At 36.1% G+C, this 25,608-nt stretch overlaps 1 protein-coding gene across 5 annotated transcripts in view; it reads right to left on the bottom strand.

The window, feature by feature from the left end:
• The window catches only part of ZCCHC7 (zinc finger CCHC-type containing 7), a 245,233-nt gene that overhangs the window by 5,311 nt on the left and 214,314 nt on the right, over positions 1–25,608 (bottom strand). For all 5 annotated transcript variants that reach the window (XM_004747611.3, XM_045081587.1, XM_045081586.1 and 2 more), the window contains 2 exons: positions 23,514–23,549; positions 2,647–2,742 (listed from right to left, as the gene is read on the bottom strand). In XM_004747611.3, the coding sequence (XP_004747668.2) occupies positions 2,647–2,742; positions 23,514–23,549 (132 nt within the window). The remainder of the gene's footprint in view (positions 1–2,646; positions 2,743–23,513; positions 23,550–25,608) is intronic.

The raw sequence follows: 25,608 nt of genomic DNA, 5'->3' as shown, positions 1-25,608 counted from the left end.
GACTTGGGTCTAAGATTCTGTTATAGTCTGAATGTTTGTACCCTTCCCTTCACCCCCAACCAAAATTTACCCCCAATGTGACACTGTTAGGAGGTAGAGCCTTTGGGCAGTGATCAGGTCCTGATGGTGGAGCTCTGACAAATGGGATTAATTGTTCTTATAAAACAGGGCCCCTTCCGCCAAGAGCTCCCTACCATGTCCCACCCCTGTGAGGACACGACAAGAAAGTGTTATCTATGAGGAAGGCAGCCCTCACCAGACATCGATTCTGCATGATCTTGGGCTTCCCAGCCTCTAGAACTCCAAGACAAATTTCTGTTGTTTATAAACCAGCCAGTCTATGGCAGTTTGTCTATAGCAGCCTAAATGGACTAAGAGAGACTCTAACCATAAAATATTAAGAAATAATTAAAATTACAAAGAGGTACTAAAGGTCTGACACACTCCCAGCGCCCACTCACACTTTCACACGCTCGTGGAGTAGGCTCTCTGCCTACAGTTCCTACTGTTTCCTATGGCAGTCTGCCTGCAGCAGAGATGCCTGCGACGGTCCCTGCCTCCCCAACTAGACAGTGAATGGAGTCAGGGCAGGGCGGTGCTACATTCACCTCAGAATATCTTCCACAGGAAGAGGCTCTTTGGTAACATCTATAGAGCAGTATTTCTGAAACCAAAGGGGAGGGGTCCTCAGACATCTTTAATCATCTGCATAGTCTCCCATTTGGATCCTGTATGGTCTAGACTGGTGTGACTATACAAAGCTATAAGTACCATAAATATTTTCCAAAGCTAAATGTAAATTATATTTTGATTATCCACATCGCTGGTCCCCTCCATTAGCACAGACAATTGATAGTTGGCTATATAATTTATCTACTGTTCTGGATTAGCCACACCACTGATCTTCTTCATTAGTGTGAACAATCTAGAATTCTTCATCTATGGCAGCGACGAGGCGGCCAAATTTGCTTTATTGTAAATTAGAAACTATCTAAATCTAGATTTCAGGGATAAATTCCAAATGTTTTTAATATATTTCCTATCTACATTAGCAGGAGTGACTAGTAACCAGTATGTGTCCAACTGTAATTGTTTTTCTTTAATTGAACAAACATAAATGCTAAAATCACACGCCTTTGCTTTAAAGAGGTCAGCAAGCATGAACTGTACACCTATGTGATCTGTGTGGCAGTGGAATGCTTATGTGGAGAGGTTTCCTAAACAGTGTTGGCAACATCCGAGTTTTGGCAACGAGGAGGAATGCACAAAGCAGGAGAAGATCTAGAGATGATAATTTTGTAAGAAGAAGTGCTCTCTAATAAGGCTTTCAGTGTGAGTTCTATGGAAATGAAGGAAGTACACTGCACGGTTTCTCTACCCTTATCACCATACTATGGGTTTGTTCACACTGGAAACAGGATCCCCGTGTCAGTACTGAGAAATCTCCCTGTACAACTTCTTTGCTTTGTAGATAAAGAAACTGAGGGCCAGAGAGAAAATGTCGGTTGTTCAAGTCACACAGTTAAGTCGGCAGCAGAGCAAAAACTGGAACTGAGGATCAGAGCTCCATCCCACTTTCCTATTCTATCCTTTCACCCCCTGGTCCCGCTGCCCCAACACAGAAGAAAAACTTCATCTGCCTGTGCACTGTGCCCCGGTGCCCTGGCCATTCTGCTCTCTCCCTAGGCTACTGAGCTCCAGCCCCAGGGTCTGCATGGTCAGAATTCAAGTCACAAAGGGCAGTCGTCCCCCATCCTACTGCTCAGAGTCCTACCCATTTTGAGGACTCTGTCCCCACTGAATGCTTTCCACCTCTTGTCATCAGATTGGATCTGATTTTAGTTTATTTTGGTTTTTTAGGCTGCTAGGAGCCCACGGGAGACTAGGGATGTCTTTCTCCATACAGATTTCCTACTTTTTGTGCCACCGCCTTTGTTCCTCTGCCACAGGATTCCCAGAATGCAGGAGAACTCTGAGTCGATTCTACTGCAGCCTGTCTCTGAGATGAGCTGCTGCTTCATAGTTAGTGAGACAACTGGCTAGGAGACTCCCTCCCATCCCATGGCAACCAGTTTCTTCTGCTCTGACACCCCCATACCTGAAACACACATAATTTGGCCCTTTCAGTTGGGGCTGGGAACATGCAGTTTGGATAGGGAATGTGGACGTTTGTGGCGCATGCAGGCTAGTCAATGATGCAGCCCCTCTGTCTTTTCAACAGCATCGGGGTTTAGAGGTGCGTGATGAAGATTTAAGGGTACTGTGTGTGAACACTGGAGATACTGGAGAACTACACAGAAAATCTAAAATCAGGATCTAGCTGTGTCAAAGTCATAGCAAACATAAGAACTCACGAGAACTGTAACCATTCTGCTGACTACTTCTGTCTGATTGATTTTATGGCTTCTGTGTTTGTTTTAGCCTAACTTGTTCCTGTATATTTAAAATAATTAGAAGAATATGCTCTGACAGATCCCTTACTCTGGCAGGGATGGAAGAAGTCAGCTGGCTGAAAATATACAAAATCTTACTTCAGGATGTTAGTTTATTAAAAAAGTAAGCATTTAGAATTACACTCGTTTCATCTTTTGGCAACCACTCCCAGCAAAATAGAATGCTTTATGCCCCAACACTACTCAAACTTACGTGTCCATAATGGCCTTCTTGCCCACAGTTGTAGCAATACACTAAGGCTGATTGTCCAGAAGGGGTCTTCGGCTTTTTGGGTGGTCCAGGCTTGGTCTGCAACATGAGTATTTGCGAGGGTTTATTACATGTTAGAAGAAAATTGAAACCTGATTCTTTCCCGAAGAGCTCCTTTTCGGTAAGAGACTCCTTAGAGAGACGGCCTCCTAGAGTTTTGTGTGAGGACCTCGTGTCCAGATGGTTGTCTGTGTTAAAGTGTGTAACAAGACATTCTTTCAGACTTGAAATCAGTGTGTTCTTTCCTCTCCTTCACTCCTCATTCCATTCGGCGCTGTGCCCAGGACTGTGCTTGGTATCAGGTCTCTCAGAGAAGCACAAGAGGTGAGTAGAACGTGACAGACATATAAATAAATAATGACAGAACGATGTAATAAGCACAGTGACAGAAACATGTACAAGGTATGAACGCAGTGGCAAGAGAGACCCACTATCGGATGGGGTAGAAGAAGTCAGGGAAAGCTTTCTTCGAAGTGTCAAACTGAAATCTACTCTCAAAGGATTAAGTAGAAGTCAAATGGAAAGTCTTAGGTAGAAGGGACAGGATGAACAATGGCATGAAACTGAGAAGGAGCATACATGCTGACAACGTACAACGCGCACATCCAGGTGAACTTGACAAATGAGGCTGGAGAAAGCAGGGCAAAGAAGGGAGGGCCTTATAAATTATCTTAAGGAGCTTGGGGTTTATCTGGGCTTTTCCATTTTAAGTGTAGTTTTACATGTAGGAGCCAAACAGAATTTTATTTTGGAAAACCATTTGGGCTTGGAGTTTGCAGGGGTGGAGGGGAGGGGTGGTAGTGAGTACGAGAGGAGAAGGTTGGATGCAGTGAGAAGGTGGCTGCAAGGAAAGTCAGTGAGGTGATGAGGACCTAAAGTCCTAAGAGTAAAGTACAAGATAGGAAAAAGGGAACAGATTTGGCAAATACATGAGGTGATAAAACCCGTATCACTCGAACACTGGAAAGACACGGAATGAAGGAAAGGAGAAAATGGAATACTTTTGGGGTTTCTAAGTTGGGTTAATTAGCAGTAGTACCAACACTTGTTTCAGAAAAGGCAGGGGAAAAAAAGAGCCAAATTAGAGGGAAAGATAATGAAGTCTAACTTGGATGTTGTGTATTTTGGTAGAGATGTCCACCAGGCAGGTGTCTACGTGAGATTAAAGCTTAAGGAACAAGTGTGAGCTTCCAGGTCTATCTGGAAGAAATCTGGATAGTAGTGGAGACTCAGGTGACCTGAGCGGACATCACCGCCATACCCAGTATGAGCAGCAGTGACACAGGACAGACCCCGGGAACAACACTTAAGGGGCAGACAAAGGAGCCTGAGAAAGGGACAGAGAAGGACAGTTTGAAGGAGGCAGAACCACAGGAGAATACAGTCAAAGACCTTAGAGAACAGCTTCAAAAAGGATGAACTGAGCTTCAGTGTCAAATATAGGAAAGGCTTACTGAGATCAGAACTGAGAAACATCTGTTAGATTTGTCAACCTTTCATTGATAACCTTAGTGTGAGAATCTTGGAATTAGTGGAAAGATAAAAAAGAGTAGAAGGCAAACAGGTTGAAGAGTGAAGCAGTGAATAAAAAGGTGACAAAACCGTAAGGAAGAACAAGAAATGATAACCCCACAGAAGCCAGGATGGTGGTTACTCCTGAGGGGAGAAAACAATTCACAAAGGCTTTCTGGGTAGCCACAATTTTCTATTTCTTGAACACAGTGGTGTTACAGAACTTCTGTGTATGTTATGTAACTCATTTACTAAACTGTATACGTTTTATGCACTTTTTAATATGTATGTTACATTTAACAATAAGAAAAATTTTTTTTAGAGATTTTATTTATTTATTAGAAAGAGAGAGAGCACGAGCAGAGGGAGCAGCAGGCTCCCCACTGAGCAAGGAGCCAGATGTGGAACTTGATCCCAGGACTCTGGGATCATGACCTAAGCCAAAGGTAGATGCTTAACCAACTGAACCACCCAGGCATCCCAGTAGGAAATATTTTAAAAAACTGAACAGAGGTTGAAAATATAAAACAAAAGGTATACATTACTTCGAGAAGCTAAATAACAAGGGGCAGAAGAAGACTGAGCAAGACCTAGGAAGGGGGTTTGGTGGAGTTTGCTATTAGAATGAGAGAGAGAGGGAGATCTGAACACCTGAGAAAGCTAGTAGAGATGGAGGAGTTGGAAACAAGAGAAAAGGGAGAAAACAGAGCAAAACCCCTGAGGCAGCGGGGGCCTTAAACAGAAGGAGAAAAACCCAATTGCCCTCCCACTCCACTCCTTTTGGATACTGGAAGAAAGCTAAGGATGGGGTATAAACTTGGGTAAGTTTCTTTTCTCTTTCTCTTTCTTTTTCCTTTTCTCTCTTTCTTTCTTTTTTTAGGTCAACAGTATACCCAACACAGAGCTTGAACTCATGACCCCAAGGTCAAGAACTGCAGACTCCCCAGACAGAGCCTGCCAGGCTTACCCTGCTTACGTTCTTCAATGGAATGCAATAATGAAGAGTGCTGTTCTGCCAACTAATTTTGTTACTATTGTTTAAGGTGGCAAACAGGTGGTCTGTGGAGGTTTTACTTTCTTGACACCAGAAAATTATCTATAGGTTATAAAAACTGTTTTCAAACAACTTTACTTTCAGTTTCTATTTCCAAAATGGAAAACTAGAGGGTAAAAGTAACCCAGAAGCTCTTTTCTACTGGAAATGACTATACAGGTTACACAAAATAGAATTCACAACCTCAGCTCTTACCAATTGGGATATAATAAAAAAAAAACACAGCAAAAGGTCTTATATTCTCCAATAAAAAATGTGGTTCATTAATGAAGACAAGCTGAAGGTCATCAAGCACAGATTTGATAGGGATGCAAACAAGCAATGTACCACTCACTTACTGCAGTGGTTCACACATTTGTTCAGGTATACAATTCCAGGAAGACATGAAATTGTTAAGCAGAAATTATTTTTCCATCTTTGTATTACCTGATGTGACACAAAATTGCAACCATGAGCATATACGTGGTTTAAGAGAAAGAAATAAAACCCAAAGATATGTCATGGATGTGAAGGCAGAACACAATGTGTCATGACGGAAGACGTTGTCAAAAGCTACTGATGGGTTAAATAAGATAAAGACTATGAAATGCACTGGATTAGCGATCGGGAAGTAGCTGGCAACTGGAACCTGTTGTGAACAGTTTATTCAAGGGGTAGAAGTGCAAACCAGATTGTAATGGGTTTATTAGAAGTAGAAAGAAATATAGAACAGTACGCTGATGACTTTTAAGAGACTAGTTTGGGTATGGGGGAAAGGAAGGGACAAGTACAGCAGAACAAGTTCAAGGATGCCTCCATCAGTGATTTTTTTTTTTTAAGATTTTTATTTATTTATTTGACAGAGAGAGATCACAAGTAGGCAGAGAAGCAGGCAGAGAGAGAGGAGAAGGCAAACTCCCTGTTGCACAGAGAGCCCAATGCAGGCCTCAATCTCAGGACCCTGGGATCATGACCTGAGCGCTGGGCACATGGCATGAGCATATACATGCATTCTTTCACTGATTTACTAAATAAATAATTACTGAGTGCCTAATACATGCTAGATATCTTAGAATAGAACAGGTAATCAAGAAGTGAGACAAAAAGATCACTGCTCACATCTCCCGTGGTGGAAGACAGATAAACCGCGGTGGAAGACAGATAAACCGTGGTGGAAGACAGATAAACTGACAAAACACACACACACACACACACACACACACACACAAAATATCAGATAGTAATAAATGGCACACAGGCAATGAAAACAGAGTTATATGATTGAGAGTTGTTGGTGGTGACTTAAGATTGAATTTTTGAGAAACTCTCACTGGGAGGGTCATTGTTTGTGACCAGTCCCACCTCCATCCCCCCGAAGTATGAAATGAATGGGGACAGCATTCTAGGCCGAAGGCATGAGGCACAGGGATGTAAACCCCTGAGGTGGGCATAGGTTTACCAAATTCAAGTATCTGAAAAGTATCTGTAAATTTGCAAGTGTAGTAGGTGAAGAGTGGGAGAAGAGGAGGTTCTAGAGATGGAGAACTAGATCACTTAGGGCTTTAACAATCAGAGTGGAAGGCACTAGATTCTGAGTGGCATGAAAATCTAGTCTAAGGCTAACTGAAGGTGCTCAGTAACTAGCTGGGAAATGAAAACTGATGATAAACAGAATTATCCACCCCCCAAATAATAAATGTTCTCGAAAAAGTTACGTTTATAAATTTTTCTGTGTGTGTGCGTGTGTGTGTACGCAAATATATGGCAATTTATCCAGATATCCAGGTTCATTGAGGAGAAGGAAAATATGCTCACTATGTTTATTCCACTGGAATAAGAAACTCCACTGGCTCCAATCCTATGCAAAAGGACAAGATGAAATCAGGCAGGAATGACAAGGGGGAGCCAATAAGGACCGAATTAAGAGGAATATCCAAACACTGGAACTTTGCCTTGATTGGTACAGATGCAAATAGGGATTTGCTCACAGGAGAGCCAATGGTATGTATCCCCCTGGCACTACTGGCTTCTCCTTCAGAGTACAGAACACAGGAAAGCCACACGACTGTACAGCTCTCCTCGGCTCGGTCCCATCACACACTCTCAGAATAAAGGCCGCAGTACTCCTGATCCTCCTTTCCCTACCTCACCTTCTCACATATTTCTCATGTTTATTATCTGCTTCCCCCTTGCTAGAATGTAAGGTGTATGAGGTATGATATCTTTATTTTCCACTGTGCATCCTTATGTCAAGAATCTAGAGTAAGTGTTGGGAAACTATGGTTGATAGGCCAAATCCAGCCTGCTGCCTGTTTTTGTAGAGCCCACAGGTGAGAATGGTTTTTATATTTAAATGGGTAAAAAAAAAAGAAAGAAAGAAAAGAAAAAAAAGGATATTTCACAACACATGAAAATTCTATGAAATTCAAAATTCAGTGTCTGAAAATAAAGTTTTACTGGAACACAGCCAGGCACATCTGTTTACAGATTATCTACGGCTACTTTTCTTGTATTACTTTAATACTAGTATAGTTAACATAGAGTGTTATATTAGTTTCCCAGGTATAATATAGTGATTCAGCAATTCCATATATCACCCAGTGCTTATCAGACATTTCTCCAAAGAACATATCCAGAACACCAACAGACATAGGAAAAGATGCTCAACATCCCTCATCATCAGGGAAATGCAAATCAAAACCACAATGAGATAATACTTCACACCTTTCAGAGTGGCTAGAATGAAAAACACAAGAAACAAGTGTTGGCAAGGATGCTGAGAAAAGGGAACCCTCTTGCACTGCTGGTGGGAATACAAACTGCTGCAACCATGCGGAAAACAGTATGCAGTTTCCTCAAAGAGTTTAAAACAGAACTATCTACCACCTAGTTATGTACGGCAACTTTTCATGCCGTAAGGAGTAGAGTTATGACAGAGACCATATGGCCTTGCCAAGCTAAACTATTTGCTATCTGGCCCTCTACAGAAGAAGTCTGCCAATGCCTAAGCTAGAACATATAAAGTGCTCAATAAAGAGGTGGTAAATGAGTAGATGTTAAAGATTCCAAAATTTCACAGAGTGGAAATGAGTTATGTGGCCAACAGATGTGTTTAAAGTAAATCTGAATACTGAAAATCTCTGCTATGGATTAGGATGCAGAGCAAAAGTTTTATGGAATTCCTCTAAATTATTTTATTGCCTAAGTCTGAGGAAATTACAGGTAGTCCTAGTGTTGTTCCATCTGCCAGTATCACTTTTTGCCCAAAAAACATGGTGCACTCTTTCACCTCCTTCGAATCTTGGCTCAAAGGTCACATTAGTAAGGCTTTCCGGATCACTTTGTTAAAAGACTGACAGCTCCATCCAGCTGGTGTTTCCTATCCTGCTTCACTGATTAAAAACAAAACAAAACTCAATGTCACGTTTCACATCTCACATACTATATATTTTGCTTGTTTGTCCTTCCACTTGCATTTTGAGGCAAGGAGGAAGCAAGCCCTGTGAGGGCAGGGATTTTTGTCTGGTTTTTGTTCACTGCATATAGTAAGAGTTCACAAAATATTAATAAATTAATAATGAGGTAATCCGGGACGCCTGGGTGGCTCAGTCGGTTAAGCAGCTGCCTTCGGCTCATGTCATGATCCCGGCGTCTTGGGATCGAGTCCCAGTCGGGCTCCTTGCTCAGCGGGGAGCCTGCTTCTCCCTCTGCCTCTGTCTGCCTCTCTGTCTGCCTGTGCTAACTCTCTCTGACAAATAAATAAATAAAATCTTTAAAAAAAAAATAATGAGATAATCCACATATAAAGCACATGGCCCACAGTAAGCATTCAATACATTTTAGTTATTGTTAATAATTTGGATGCTTTGCGTTTTATAGGTTATCCTCTAATGATAACAATTTCTTGGTATCATTAGAGGATAACCTATAAAATTATGCTCTGACATATTAAAAAGTGCATAAATTAATATAGCTTCCTAAGTGTCTCCCCTACTTCACATTGAGAGTATGGTATATACTTTGGCAAAATCAGGAAGAAATTAGTAATACAAAGAGAATAGGGATTCTGTTTTACAGTACCAGGGATAAAGAGATCCTTCTTAATCAAGATTTTGAAAGCATACTTCATGGTGACCCTTATTTTATTTTGATAGTAATTTCATTCAAAGAGCCTCAAATTTAGCCCCACTGTTCATTTATGCCACTGGATGTAGTGCAAACATTTGGATGTTCATTCATCTGAATAATGTCAGCAGCTAAAAACTTCCATTATTACTAATAAAAATAGCAACAGTATTTATATTGTGCTATGAAATTCTAAACTGTTTCACAATAATTAATTAGTAAATGACATGACAAACGCTATCTACATACTCTCATTTTAATAAACTATCATGTACTAGGACTTAATAGGAATGAAATCAGCCTAGATCTTACCTAATTAGAGAACATTTCTGTATTAGAATACAGTACTGAAAACTCAATAATGATTTCCAGTGGACAAGTCTTCATACTATGATCTAACAAAAATCTTACAGCTATTTAAAATGTTAGAAATATAAATTTGTGACTCAATACTTCTGCCTTGGAGCATGTCTTTATTTTTAATTAACAGTAAAGGTCCAATTTAAAGCAGAATATGTCGCTGATTAGCTAGCTCTAAGTTCAGGGTTCTGTCATACAGTCTGTGCGGTGGACAAAAAGTTAAATAGGGAATGAATGTAGTCTTTTAGAACTTTTTTTTTAAGTTAAAAATTTATCTAGAGACTTTTGACCCATGGGTTATCAAGTGAACTATTTATGAAAGCAGTTTTTTTTTTTGTTTTTTTTTTTTTTTTGGTTACAGACATTTAAATAATCTATATTTGTAGGGTGATATCTTGGAGATTACTTTACTATCAATATATAGAAGTAATAACCTGGTAGATAGCATTACCTATGAAAGGTCCATCCCATCTGCTATTCTTGCTGAAAGCTTTTCATGCACCAGTAAACTCAGTAAATATCAGAAGATAAAGCATAAGCCTACCACGCCACGGATTTACTCCTAATGTCTCCTCAAAGTGCAGCCCGATGCGACGATTACAAATGATTTTCTTCTAATGTCATTTTACATAACCCTTTTTTCTGCATGAGTAGTTAGTGCGGAATGAATGAATGAATGCCATTAAAACAGTTAATCATTATCTGGGACACTGGCCTTACTCCCTTCACAACTAGGAATCTCCATGACAAAGGCCAAGAGATCAAAACGCCAGAGCTGCCTCAGTGTCCTATTTCTAACAGTAATTTTTTATGCAAATGAACCTGCTGGGCATCTCCCTCTGTGACCTTGAGCTGCCCTTATCTAAACTGACTTTGATCCAATGAGGGTCTGCATCTAGTTGAAGCTCATTACTATATAGGATAAGCAATCAATTTCACTAATTAAAGGAAATTTTCTACTCTTGTGAATGCAAAATGCACTTATTTTTATAATCACACATAGCTTTAAGAGTAGACTATACGTTTTTATTAATCCAATTTGTTATATGAACATATATTAAAAGGCAAATATATTAAGTACTTGAGGGAACGTATTCATGACCAAATGTAACATTTAGTACTGAGCTTAGCACCAGTCTTTCTGAACAAGTCATATTTGTTCATACACCTCTTAAATCAATATGCTTTTCATGCTTGAGAAGGACCTTATTCTTTCAAAATATTTCCAAATCAATTTATTCTTTCAGTAAACTCACTAATAGTACATGCCTCCCTCACCACATTTATGTATTTAAAAATTCCAACCCAAGTATCAAACAGGATTTCTCAAGAAAATGTTACCCCAAACCAAAAGCTTGTCATCATGGTGAAAGTCCATTGGTTGAAGTGACAAACGGTATGAATTTAACATTGGAACAGAAAAAGTTTCAATTTAAAATACATATTAAAATAAATAAACAAAATACATACTTTTTACTCTTTAAAGATATTATTTTTACTGCCTACTCTAGAGATCAGATGGGATTTTTAAGTAATTCATTCCATTTTACGTCAGGTACAGGGGTGGGAGGGTGGGTGGATGGGGTGGGGGGGGGGAATGAATGCCCTCCCTTTTCTTTCTCCCTTTTCTTTAGTATTGTTTACAATATAAGTGCCAACAAAATGTAACTGGTCCAGATTTAAGAAAAATCAAATCTGGGGCCTAAAGGAAAGAGAGGAAGAAATTTAAAAGTTAGGCAAACAGCTCTGCAGTGAACTGAACTAAAGCTGAATCTACGACAAGACAAAAATGATGCTTCCAAGATCCCAAGATATGCCCCAAGATCAAAAGGCCATAGTCCTGTCCTCCCTTGCCCGGGTTTTTCTGTGACAGGTTCTCATACCTGTGGACCTGGACGCCAGGTCTGATCAAAGTACGGTTTTGGACAGTCTTCCATTTGCACCATTCTGGCCAACAGTCACAGTATTATTTCTTTTGAGGAATATTGGGAGGAATTTTCTCTCCAAACTAATGGCTTTGAAATTATTTTAAAACAAAGCTTCCTTCATAAAGTTTTTTAAGCTTTCATTTTTTTCAGTGGAAAAAAAAAAAAAGAATTCAATCCTATTCCAGAAGACATTGCTACTAATTCCCATTCCAAAAATGCCATTGAAAGCACCATATATAATGATATACCTGTATCTTTTATGTGTTAAAAAACTATGTCATGTACCCAACAGACCCCCAATCCATTGGGTAATTCCTTAATTAGGCAGATTTTTGAAACATGTATTATGTACACAACAGACCGGAACGTCTCCTTTGGAGCATTTTCTAGTCTATCGGGTGATTACATCATTAAGCCACACATGCTACGTAGAAAAAAAATCCTTATGAAAATTCATGAAAAAATGTACAGCACATCATTAGCATGCAGCAGACGTGTATGCTTTTGATATTTTCTCTGGTAAAAAAAAAAACTACATGAAATAATTAGTCCAGGTCATGAAAACATGAGAAAGGTACCAGACACTGGTGAAAATGAAAATTGCAAAAAAATTGCATCTCTCATGGTTTAGCTGAGAGTAATTTGCTTTATTGGAAAATGGATTCTAAAACAGTGTTCATTTGAACTACAGCAGAATAAAAAGTGTTGCTTTATTGATTTGATATTTCCTACACACACCTAACTTCTTCCTTAATCCCTTTTTTGGATACTCATAAGTTTTACAAACCAGTGGGTTGAAGGTTGCAAATGACCAGTGGTAAGACCATTAATTATTCAAGGCCTTTTGGTACTGTGTGTTTGTATGCATATATCTTCATTTTATGTAACCAAGAGTATAAGGGGCTGCATGAGTGTATCTTTTTTATTAAGTTGAGATTACACTAAAGTAATACGAAGAGAGGTAAACTGTTGGTATAACTTCCAACAGTGAAAAGATTATATATTCACAACATTAAGCATTAGGCAAAAAATCTCAAAAATGATATATTTGAAGACTAAAATAAATGAAGCACAGGTTTCATTAAAGAAGCTATTAAGCTTATTAATTTATGACTTTTCTTTTTCTAAATGAGATCCTACCCTCCATCCCTGCCCCCCCAAAAAACCCACCAACAAAAAAAGAAAACCTCAGTAAGCAGAGAACAATGAACATATGCAAGACAGTAAGGATCACAGTAATTCACTCCCTGAATGCTCCAAATCTTCATGGCTTAAAAAGCATCCCAATTTTCTCCAAAGGTAGTAGCATTTATTCACTGGGCCATAGCTAATTTTACATGGAATGCAAAAATGTTAGTTTAAGTTTAATTTACCACCCTATTTAAATATTTCCAATGTAGCTCTCAAACTGCAGAGCTATCCCTCCGTCTATTTTAATTTTAAAGTAAGTTAGCAAAGGCTTCCTTCTTAATCCCCAGAGACTACCTACATAGTGACACAAACGCACAAATTTATGACAGCAACATAAATGCCCTTCTGAAGTAATGTGCAACATTAAGTGAAAATCGTTTCCTGGAAAGATATTATAGGTATCTATATTTTATTTGCCATCTTAAACATATCTGGGTCTTTATGGCCTTATTTTAAAAATGTATTTCCTTTTTATATTTCCTGGTGCAAATGGACTGCATAAATAAGCAATGTGCTATGAGGCTTCAGACCAGCCGATAAAACCTTTCAATTTTCATGCCAGCTTCTTCTTTTGTAATTCAAATCCGCCTGGAAACTGGCAGCTCTGAAAACTGAAACAAGCACTGCCACAAATACCTTGTAATGCTATCGACCTTGTCTGCCCATGCAGTGAGAAAGGGGGATGCGTATGTGTCTGCAGCCATCCAGATAACACAACTCATTTTTTGGGGGGGGGGGGTTGGGGTGGGGATAACAGAAGCCAGCCCCAGACTGTGCACCAAAAGCAGTCATTACCAGGCGCGCTGGAGAATAAGTCTCTTCAAAATACACAGTGCATTTAAAAACCACATATGAGGCTGAGCCACTGCTGTCATTACCAATTTTAATTTAGCTCCTTCAGTTTGCCAGCCAGATAAACTCTTTAGTGCTGTTTTTTAATCTATTTGCCACATTTTATGTTTAAGATTATAGTAATATGGACAGGAGAAGGAATCACTTTTAGAGGAAATAAAGAAATAGATCCGCTTATCAGCGCCCATCAGAAAGTTCATTAATCAGCCAGGCTTTGTGCCCTCTAAATTGAAAGGTTAAATAATCCTCTCAGGAATATTTCTCGGCCCCTCCGCCAATTGTCCGGAGAGGAGCTGCCATTCATAGCACGCGGGATCGGTGACAGGGTATCTTACCACTGTTTGGACCCCAAACAATAATGGACAAATGGCCTGGTTTACAAAGAACCTTTTAGTACATGGATGGAAAAGGACCACAAGCTTTGAAGCAGGGTGGAGGGAGAAGAAGGGAGTGAAGACAGGATGTGGGGGGAAGGGACCGAAAAGAATACGTACATGTGTGAATCCGTGGATATCTGAATGTTTATTTGGGTGGACTATAAAACAGAGAAGCCACATTAATATACGTCTTCCAACTGTACGAAGTACTTAACATCCTCAAATTTGCTTAAATATTTTGCATACAACTGTATAGAAACCATCAGTGAAAAACTGGAGATAACAGAGCTGTGGCTCTATTCTATTTATTAGCTAAAACACAGAGGATTCAAATAAACACCAAGATTTTCATTTTTACCATAACTCCACATGACTTACTACACACAGCATACTCCCCCCAACCCCTCACCCCAAACAAGCGTGCTTATTCGCCTGAAATGGTCTTAACCAACAGTCACAAAGGCAGGGAATTCCACAGCTCTAAGGGCCTGTCTAAAGAGGGGAGAGTAATGCTTTTTTTTTTTGCTTTTACAATACGCCTTATCCTAGCTCCGGCTTTTCTTAAAATAAAGAACCAATATGGAATAGTAATGCTCTTTGAAAGAATACAAATCACAGGCACTGAGAAAATGCTTAATTTTGTGTTGCCTTTTTTGCTGGACATATAAGAGGATACATGTGGAAGTCTGTAAGAGTGACCAAGCTCTTACACCTCAGCATCTTGCTGTGAAATCAAGCTGGTTTCTGGCATCAGTCATGTGAAGGCATGAAGCAGTTTCATCTGAAGTACAAAAAAACTGATACGCTATTTTGTTTCCTTTCTCATCTGATTAACATAAACCCTCTACCCCTAGCAGAAAGTATTATAATTGGGGTGTGTGTGTGTGTGTGAGAATTGTTCAGTTTCACATTATTCTGAAGATTTATGTAATTTCATTTGCTCCTGATAACTATATTCAGATGATACTGAAGTTGCCACTTAAGAACCGAATGTTTATAACATATTAATTATATTATGTATATATTTTCAAAATGATATCATTGTATCTTTATATGGTACATTAGGAGGAAAAGTAGCCTAAATATTTTTGTGATCTACTTCTTAAATGTCTTTATGATTTTTAGACAAATCAAATTAAGAAAATAATTTAAATTTGTTGTACTTAAAAGTTACCTACATTTCTAGAAAAGACATAAATAGTAAGTAAATGAAAAGTGAGGTAAATACTTTTGTTAACAGAAGACAGTGTTTGTGAGTATTTTGATTTCAGTAACTATAAGGAAACATTTTTAGGAGACAGAAAGTAAAGAGGTCATTATGAATCTCCTCATCTTAGGCAAATTAACAGTCTTTTCAAAAGACATTATAATATAATCTGGTAATCTGAGTTGGGGCTATTAGTCAAGAGGCCATCTCTATAGGTGTGAGGTGTGTATGGGCTTGCTTTACTGGAGCTCACACAGTGTTGAATATGAGCTAGGTACTGGGTATTGTGCCAAGTACTTTACATTTATTATCTCATTGCATACTTAAAGCGAGAAAGCACTATCCCCATTTTTCAGATGAAGAAACCAAGGATCTTAGAAGTCAAATATTTTAACTAGGTTTGACCATCTAAGTATATTAAAGAGCCAGAATATAAGCCAATGTCTGATCCCAAAGCTGGCATTCCTTTCTCTATTATAATAAGAACAACATTTCCTAGTAATTTTCTCAGAAATAAGTCTGCCTCTTTAAAACAATTTTATAGCATGTTTTTTAAGGACTTCAGTAAAATGAGGAGGAATAACTGTATGAGGAGGTATAACTATAAAAAAAGGAAACAGGAGAGATCCAAGAAAGACAAACTGAGGTTTTATTGTATAAGCAAAGCTAATGAACAATCCAAAATTTAGTTACTCTAACTGAAAAGAAATGTGAGGTAATCCACAAATACATGTAAACAATATTTACATAATATTAGTATTTATAGACACAGATACATTACAAAGTTATAAAGATGATTTTATAATTAATCTAATAGATTTGACTTCATATGAATTTTGAAAAAAGGCATGAAAATAATGTGGTACCTTTATTACCAACTGATTTATACACATCAATTCTTTTTACAAAGCTAATATGGGTTTCTGAACATTCCCATGGAGAAACTCTTGTTTTGAAATGTGATCTACATTGGTGTATTGGTACACCAGATAAGGCAAAGGTCTATTTTAATTCCAAGGGTATTAAATTTTATTTATTTATTTATTTTGGTTAAATGGTTTCTAAATACGTAGCATTTTTCCTCATATAATATTTTTGATATTTAAAAAAAAACCAAGGATATTAGTTTTGGATGACCATTGCTGAGTTCAAAGTAGTTGAAAGAAAATAATTTCAAATGTACAAAAACATAACTCTTATGACTTTCTTATATGTGAGGATCAAATGGCAAATGAACTTCAAGTCTAAAATCTGATTGATTTTATTAATAATTCATTAACTTTTAGTCATTTAAGAGATTTTGCTTTTAAAATCTTGAACTTAATTCAATTTAAGATTACTAATACAGTTTACACCGTAACAGAAAATGTAACACTAGTTCAGAGAGACTGTTCATGTCAACAAGTCAAGGGGTTCTTTCAGGAGTCTTTCCCTGCAGATTATTCAAATGACTGACCAAAACCCTTAAAGGTTATGGTTGATCATGACTGTGAGTAACTAAGTGATTCCTAAATACTTAAGACCTGTTAGGAATTACTGTAATCTACCATGTCATTTACATGCATGACTACTAAAAAGGGATGTTTAATACAAGTATCATTGGTCCAGTATACTTTATCTACTTTTACTCTTGCACTAAAATGTCCAGGGAAGATTATGACAAGTTCAATCAGGTGGAATATATTTATTTAAGGAATGGCATGAATCACCTGTTCAAAATACATATGAAAGATAACCACTTAAATATGCTAAAATTATTCTACATAATACTTCTATTCTCTTTATGCATGGTTAACATGACAAGGAATAGGCATCATTCAACATTTCAGATTTTTAAACTATAATTTATTATATAATTTATTACATAACATCATGAAGTGTTAAACTGGACTTTGAACATTCTCAGGCTACCCGTTTATATTGATTTTTGTTATAATGGGAGCCCTATTTCAAAATGTAGAGTTTTAAGTAAAAAAAAACAACGTAGTTTTATTTGCAATTATGTGAAGAATGTATGTGTTTCTTAAGGAGAATAAAATACTTTAAAAGTGTTATATATTAAAATTACAAATACTTAGAAATAAAATTTTATTACCACAGAATGTAAGTATTAAGAAGCAATTGCCCCTATAATGACTAACTATAATTCCTTTGTAAGTAAAGGTGACAACACCTAAGGGAACATGAAAGGGCTCTGAAAAGTTCAAATTAATTTGCATCCTTCTACCAATCTCAGGAGAAATCTTTGCCAACAGGAAAAAAGAAAAAAAGTCCACAATAAGCATTCCCTTAAATTTTTAAAACAGAAGTAAAACCTGAAGCCCCTATAGTAAATACGGAAGTCCTAAATGCAATGGTATTTGTCCCCAGCTACTAAGGGGCAGACAAAAAGGCACAGGGACTTTTTTTGTCAAATAAAAAAAGTTAACTGTTTATAGTAGAACTTTAGGTTCAATTAGTTTATTACTGAACAACATGCGCTACCTAAAAAATGACACGATGATCGGTGACTAGGACACATCTTCAGATATTTAGAAGATGGGAAAAACACAGCTGCACCCAGGTCAAACCATTTATAAGGAATCTTTTATAAATTGTGTGACTGCTGCATAATTTTCATTGCTTGATTATCTGAAATACTTAAATTTATAAGAGAATTAATGTCATAAAGCACTTGATATTAAATATCTTAACACAAGAAAAAATCTACTCAAAATATGCCATATTGATTTCTCATTTAAAACAAATTAATTTTCACATTAAAATACTGAAAGTCAAAAAGTTGGAAATTCACTCTGAAGGCAATGACAGCTCAGTATTTCTTAGAAAAGAAGAATATATGAAGGCTCTCCTATGTGTGTCACTAAATAAATAATGAATTCCATACAAATCTAAATTTTATTCTACTCCCATTCATTAATAAGTTTGTATACATACAATGTCTAAATTTCTGAGGAACACTGTGAGGGGAAAAATAACATGTGCATTTATAATTCACAATGTTCACTTTTTCCTCTTTCTTTCACAGAAGCTTTAGAAAATGGCTTTTGGATGATTTGGCAAACTGTATTTATTTTTAAATGAATCTCATTTATTGAGATTGATAATTCCAGGTTTCATTTGCTCTGAAATTGCATTTTCCAATTGCTTTCAATGATAAGTTCTAGAAAAATGTGGTCCAACATGCCAGCGAAATAAAGATTTATTAAAAAAAAAAAAAAGAAAGAAAACTCAGTTGACCTACTCTGTAAATGTAGTAAGTACATTTTATACTAAATTCTAAACATGGTGAGATTGAAGTAAAAATTGCTAGCAAAATGTTGACATTAAACACTTTAAGAACAAGGTGAGTATTTAAATATATATATAAGCATTCACATAAATTTTCCATCCAAAAAATATTTTAAAGTTTTAGTCACTGTCCAAATGTCTTTTCTATCTCTGTTAAACATGGAGTAACAGAAAATAGTCACCAGTGCTCATTCAGAAATTGTTTTTAGTCAGACACCAAGTAACTTGAAACAAAGCATTTTCCTATTTACTTTGTAGTACAATGGGAAGACAGCCTTGAGGTACTGCAAAATAGCTGAGTGCTTCTGAATCATCACAGCATGATTACACTCACCTTAGTAGTATTTCAGCAGTAAGGGCATATTTATTGTGAAAACTAAATCTCTGAAAATTGACAGATATAAAATCTCAATAGCAACTTTTAACCCATCAAAACATTGAAACAGCAATACCAGATCCTGAGGGGGGGAAAACCCCTACAGTTGAAACAAGAGTATTCCTGGTTCTTGAGGAAGTCTGCAAAGTGAACTGAACTACCAAAATATGAGCCTCTGAGATGAATTTGTATATGATAATCTGTATGCCAGGCCTCAAGATAAGGTACCCCCCCCAAAAGTTGATTTAAATGTTCCAAAATAGAATGTGGCCTAGTTCTCACTTGATTCTGGAGTTATAGAACACTTTAAAAACAGTATGTAACCAGTTCTATCTTCTTAAACACACCCATGGAAAAGGACATATCATATCTTTTATGGATGGGTTCTTATGGGTTTTGCAGTTCTGCTTATGTAGCCAAAGAGCTCTCAGAAAAAGATTTAGGATTCCCAATACGTATTCAATTAAGAGAGAATGAGGTGTTCTCCACCCCCTCCCCCGCAAAAAAGAAAAGATTCTAGCTTGGGCTGACTTCTGGAAACTCAATTTTTCATTTAAGTTATTTTTAAAAAATGCACTCCAGGGTTAGGCAGTTAGAAAACTATTACCCATACCATTTTACATCACAATTCCAGGATAAAAACTTTTGGATACCTTTTGCCTCATAACCAAATTCTACTTTGTTATTCCTCCCTTTTGGACTAGAGCATAGCTCTAGAGTTCAATTTAAATCTGTTCCCATTTAGGGTTACCTTCTGTGTGGCATGGCATAGGATGCTTTAGAGTAACATTCTCCTTTAGTGTAAAACCCTCATTTCCATACTGTGAAAACACAGAAAACACATTTCTAAATTGATGTTCCCAAGTAAGCAGAGAAAAACTGAGGAGCAAAAGGAAACGAAACTGTTCATTATGGTCCATAAGATACACTCTGGCATTAAACTAGCTCAGGTAAGACATTGCAGATTACTACTGAATTCCGGTCACCAGCTTTTTACTAGGCTAGACAGGAAGGCAAAGAAATCCTACTCCTACCCATTTCCCTGATAGCAAGTATTTTACTTTTTAAGTGTGAATTCTAGGCATTCCAAACACCATATAAAAAGAAACATTTAAAAGGCAATTCTTCCAAAAAAGTTACAATTTCTTTCTATTTAAATTGTTAGCTATAAAGATAGTAGGTTGTAACATATTTTAACAAAGCACACAAAGAAATCCAAGCGCAAAATTAAACATAAAAGATGTATTGTCCTTTTTGATTCTTAACACACACAGCCCCCAAATAGCAAACTCCTAGTTACTTTTTTTAAAGTAAGTAGATTAAAAACAAGATTAACAAAATGTCCAAAGCATGTCAAATTATAGCCTTTACTAGTTAAAAATTCTGTTGGTTGTAAAACTCTGTTGGTGGCCATTTTGGCCTAGGATTTTTAATATAAATGAGACTAGAAATGACAGGGAATGGGGGAAGGGACTTTCCTTCTTGAATAGTTCAACAGGGAAAATTTTATCTAGACTGAGTTATCTGAAAGATGAAAAAGAATATTCAAAGTCAGGCTACCAAAATCTGAAAATATAACAGAGATTAAAATACAAGAACAGTGGTATAGTATTGAAGATTTAAAAAACTTTACAAATGTTTCTGGAGGAGTAAATACATAAACTATTTGGGGAAACTACTTAATTGCTAAGTAAAAATAATATATTTTTCTTTTTCCCATGCAGGGCTCCAAAGTGATTGTCTAAAGTCATTGAATTATATGGCATAAGTTTATAGTCATTAAAATATACCAGAAAAATATACCAGAAAAATGACATAGCTAAATTAGTTGTTCTAACATGCATACATAATATGCATATGTATCTATGTAGATATACATGAAGTATCTTTTTATCAGAGTTTTATTGGCATGTACCCTTTAGAATGATGGTCTTAGTTATTTTTAATGAAGTCCAGTCAAGTTTGGTTAAGAAGCTGTTCTATTTTAGGTCGTATTCAGATACAAGCTGTTAAGAAGACTTTATTTTTATCTCACTTAACTGCTGAAAACAATGAACATTTCCTTTCTTTAATTTTCTTACTTTAGAATGTGTCTTAAGAAATTTTTGATTTGGAACATTTTACAAGTCCCCTTATACCAATCAACTTCACCATCTTTCTTGTGTGTATGAGAAATAATGCTCTATTTAATCTACAGACTTTTTATTTTAAAGAAAGAAAGCAATTCCTAAATAGACCTTAAATTGTAGTTGTCAAACTTTAAGCTGTTTAAATGTCCTTCTGGTCTTACTGATAAAAAGCAGATAAAAGCAACTGAAAATTTCTCAATGTAGGCATTTCCAAACTGGATAAACACTAATCAACTTATTCCCCCAAAAGCACAGTTCATTTTGGGTAAGAAATGGACCCTTTTCGAGTTAAAGAAAATTAATCAATGATTAAATGCGGAAATTTCCAGAGTTTTAAGAAGACTGGTTTAAAGGAATATACAGTGGCAATTCTAACTTAGGTTTCATTGCTTGGTCATTGCGGAGTGATGGCACATTCACATGTGAGGGCTACTATAAGTCAATAGATGGCAGTCCATCGCCTAGTAAAAGGGCTGAAGATGATGAAACTCACCATGCATCTTGCTTTTATTCAAGATTAAATATTGCTTAATTATAAACATTTGGATTTGCATATACCTAATTACTTACTGATTTTATTTTAGATGGACTGATACGTAGACACACGTTGTATCTGTACTAGTTTACCATTTATATATGCATAGTAAACTAATTCTGAATTACTAAGTATTAATTTAAACTTGACAATTAGAAATCATGATAGTTACCTGCAGTATTATTTTGAAAAATTAATCAGAACTCCAGAGTGAGAAAAACAGACTTTCAAAACGATTCTGTTATACTTATAAACAGAATATATTGTAACTCCCCCAGAGGCAAATTCATTCTGTTTTCACTTGTTTTTTCCCAACTATTCTTTTTAAAATGTTTTTCAAAGGCTATAATATCAAACAACCCTTCAAATAATTCTGTTATACTAAACACCGATTTCTATCCTTCTATGATAGTTATATAAAAGAATATAGGTGCAAGTAATGAAGAGTGTCTTTAGAGCAATACTTCCCACACTTCAAGTTTTCAAGGCTGGAATTCTCTAACTTAGGGGAAAAGGAAAAAGAAATGAAATTGCCAAATCATTAGGCTATTAATAAAAATACTGATGAAGAAAACTGCTATGTAGTTATAAAAAGTGACTATGATGTTGAAAAATATATGACTGGATTTCAATCAAGTTTAGGCTACAATGATTTCACCCCAGCATGTGAGGACAAAAAATCTGCTACATAAGTATAAACATGATATATCCATATGGGTTATATCTGTAAGATATGTGTCTTAACATACACAGGGGCATGTACATGTGTGTTTTGGTATAACACTAAATATTTTAACAAAACCCAATTTGGGACTGAAGGATAGTTGAGGAACCATAGCTTTCCACTGAGAATTTTTATATAGATTTAACAGTGATAACAGAATATGAAAACATATTCCTCATGAAAACATGTATTATTCCTTGCATCCTGGGCCTTGATAGACATATTGGTAGTTTGAGTCATGGTTTACTTTTTATTTCTACAAGAGGAGAGCAGTAAGAGGACATGTTTTTGTCAAACTTTGTCCTTTCTATTTTTGCCACTTGAATTCCTATAACCAAAACCTTTTTGATATGTTAACCTTAAGGAACAGCTTTTATAACACTGTTATAACTATGTAACAATAAGAACAATTTTTATTATTGTGTCTTACTCAGTGTAGCACATTTATTATATGAAAAAATGACTACCAGGGCTATGGTGAATTACCAAAATTATTTAAGTTGAATATTAAAAACCAGCTTCGTAACACTGAGCACTAGTCAACTGATTCCATAGTAAATTATGTTTTCTACTTCTATTTAGCCTAAATTCAGAATAAGAGGAACCCAGATAATTGAATAACCTGAATGATATTAAGCAGATGTTTATATATTCTGAGTAAGTTAAGAGGAACTTAAGGATATGACAGTTGAATTGTTCTATATGAAAGATACATTGAGCTTTTTTTAGTTTCATTAAAAATGTGCAAAAAATTTCAGTAAAGCCAGAAAAATGATTATGGAAGATATTATGGATTGTGTGCTTATGGACTGTAGATAATATAACAGTTTAAAGATACTTGATTATTATTATTTTTTCTATGGCTCCTAGCATACTTTTCCCCTTTAATTTAATGAATGTAGTCCAGGAAGACTGAGATACCATGATGTAATCGTTAAATGACGTGAGTAATAAAAAAACAATCAAAATCTTTTCAGAACAGGAAGATAGAGAACAGACTGGTGGGCAGGGGAGAAGAGGAAAAGTGTATTATTGCTTTCTCAGTGCAAAAACTCTTCAGATGTTTATTATCTTCCAGTAGAAGATGCTTGTCTATATTTTATGGTCAGCAGTTCAGAGAAGGATAAATAGGCTAGGTCTTGGGAAAATAAAAAAGGTGTTTCTACTCACCGTTAGGTGATACTGCCTCCAGATTTCTGGGCAAGCCTGGAAAATAAAAATATTGATCAGCTGGGAGCATGAAACAAGGTACTTTACAGCCTGTTGGTTTTGGCATAACCCAGCATCCACCGGTGTCGGTCACAGGAAAATAAGAAGCTTAACAGAAAGGGTCTGCATTTCAGCTTCAAAAACCTGGCTAGACAGTTTAATTGAATTTTACACTGGTTTAACACACTCCCTGCCATTGTCAGAAAGCCAGTAACAAAGTTTTCTCTCTCTTTTTTTCTTTTCAGGTTAGAAGTTTTGGGGCACTAAGATGTGATTAAGAGCCATAACTCAGTTAAACTGATAAATGAACAGCAGTGGTCAAAATCAGTAAGACTCACTAAGTACACCTTTTAAAAAGAACATTTTGAACCTTGCTAGTATGATAAAAAAAAACAAAAACAAAACCAAACAAAAACCAATTTAATAGCTTTAAAGAAGACTTCACTGTAGGTATATATTTCTGATGTCTGTTGCCATCCTTTACCAAATCACTTGCTGCTAACCGTCAATACTCTGTGAAATAAAGTAAAAAGAGAATTAAAACAAAAAACAGCTTCAAGAATCTGAAGTCCACATCTTTTCCCTTAAAAGCTGCCTTCTCTGTCTGTACATTTATAGGCAAATAACTTAAAAAAAACTCAGTGATTTTGTAAAATATGGATTTACTGAAGCTAGAATAGGTAACAAACACACACAAGCAACAAACAACAGCAGCAAAAACAAACAAAAAACAGGAGATAATTCCTTGTGGATACAAATAATAATTCTTCTTTTCTTATACTTAAATTAGGACTCTGTTAGGGAAACACTTTCTAACCAAGTTCTTATGTTTTATTGATCTGCCATTTTCTGAGGAAAAGAACAGTTGATGACAGAAAGTATTTTTTATAATTATATTATAGCAGTAACTAAAATATATTAAACCAAGCTAAGCAAATGGCAGTTCCTAAAGTAAATGTGAATGTATAGCTTTTGTTTAAAAATGTGTGTATACATACATATGTGTATGTACACACACACATGCCTAAAACTGGAATGAATTGAATCTTTTTCAAACCTTTATTATCCTTGACATACACTTTGAAACAATTCTTTACCTTATTTGTTATTCCTCTTTATTTTTCAACGTAGTGACAAAGCTAACAAAGGTAATTCATACAATCTAAAGATATGGGTATGGTAATAACAGAAAATAATTTTTGAGTGGGAAAACCTCTACTGATTATATCATCATAACTGATTAGACAAAAAAAGAGTAGCTAGTTCCAACTATGCTGAAGATTTTATCCCTTATGTATTTGAAGCTTAACTATCCTACGTCTAAAGGTGTGTAAATTAGACTATTTAGTGGTCAGCTTTCCAATTGAAATGTCATATCCATGCAAACTAAAGTGTCTAACTAAAAAAAGCTACTTGTATACAGTGATTTCTGGATGACCAACACTGATCAAAAGGAAACTATTTTTAAGAAGTAAAAAGTAGCTTCAGAAGGCAAAGATTATGTTAGGTACCAAGTAATAGCCACAAACTTGTAGGCTACAAATGTTCTCAATAAGACAGATTTTTGTACATACATATTTGTTTTAATAAACATATTTACACACAAAGATCTAATGTAAATATACCTTTAAATATTCATTTCCTGCCTTCTATCATAAGCTTTTTGCTGTGTATATATAATTTGAGTTGGATTACTGTAGAGATAAGCAAGCAGTTATTTATACATTAGTTATGGATAGTTCTTGATTACCACAATGTCCTCAGAATAATACGGTTGAAAAATCGCAATCACTGAGTTGTCATACACTGGCAGAATGCCACTCTACCATGTGACCTTTTCTTGTGTTGCAGCAATTTAGTAATAAAAGAAAGAATTACTTGGTTTTTGAACAATCATCTGATTGCTCTGTACATGAAGATGATGCCTGATATAGAAAATTAATAGGGAGAGTCATGAAACTTTTCTTATTAGACAATAGTATTACAATTAAAAAAAATCTTATCTTATATAAGTACTTTTACACAACATTCCCACTGACAGTTTCACTTTACTAAT

Source organism: Mustela putorius, unplaced genomic scaffold (assembly GCF_011764305.1).
Source record: "Mustela putorius furo isolate JIRA1106 unplaced genomic scaffold, ASM1176430v1.1 tig00000580_pilon_pilon_pilon, whole genome shotgun sequence".
NCBI lineage: Eukaryota > Metazoa > Chordata > Mammalia > Carnivora > Mustelidae > Mustela > Mustela putorius.
Note: the sequence above shows the minus strand (reverse complement) of the source record. Positions and strands in the feature narration are given on the sequence as shown.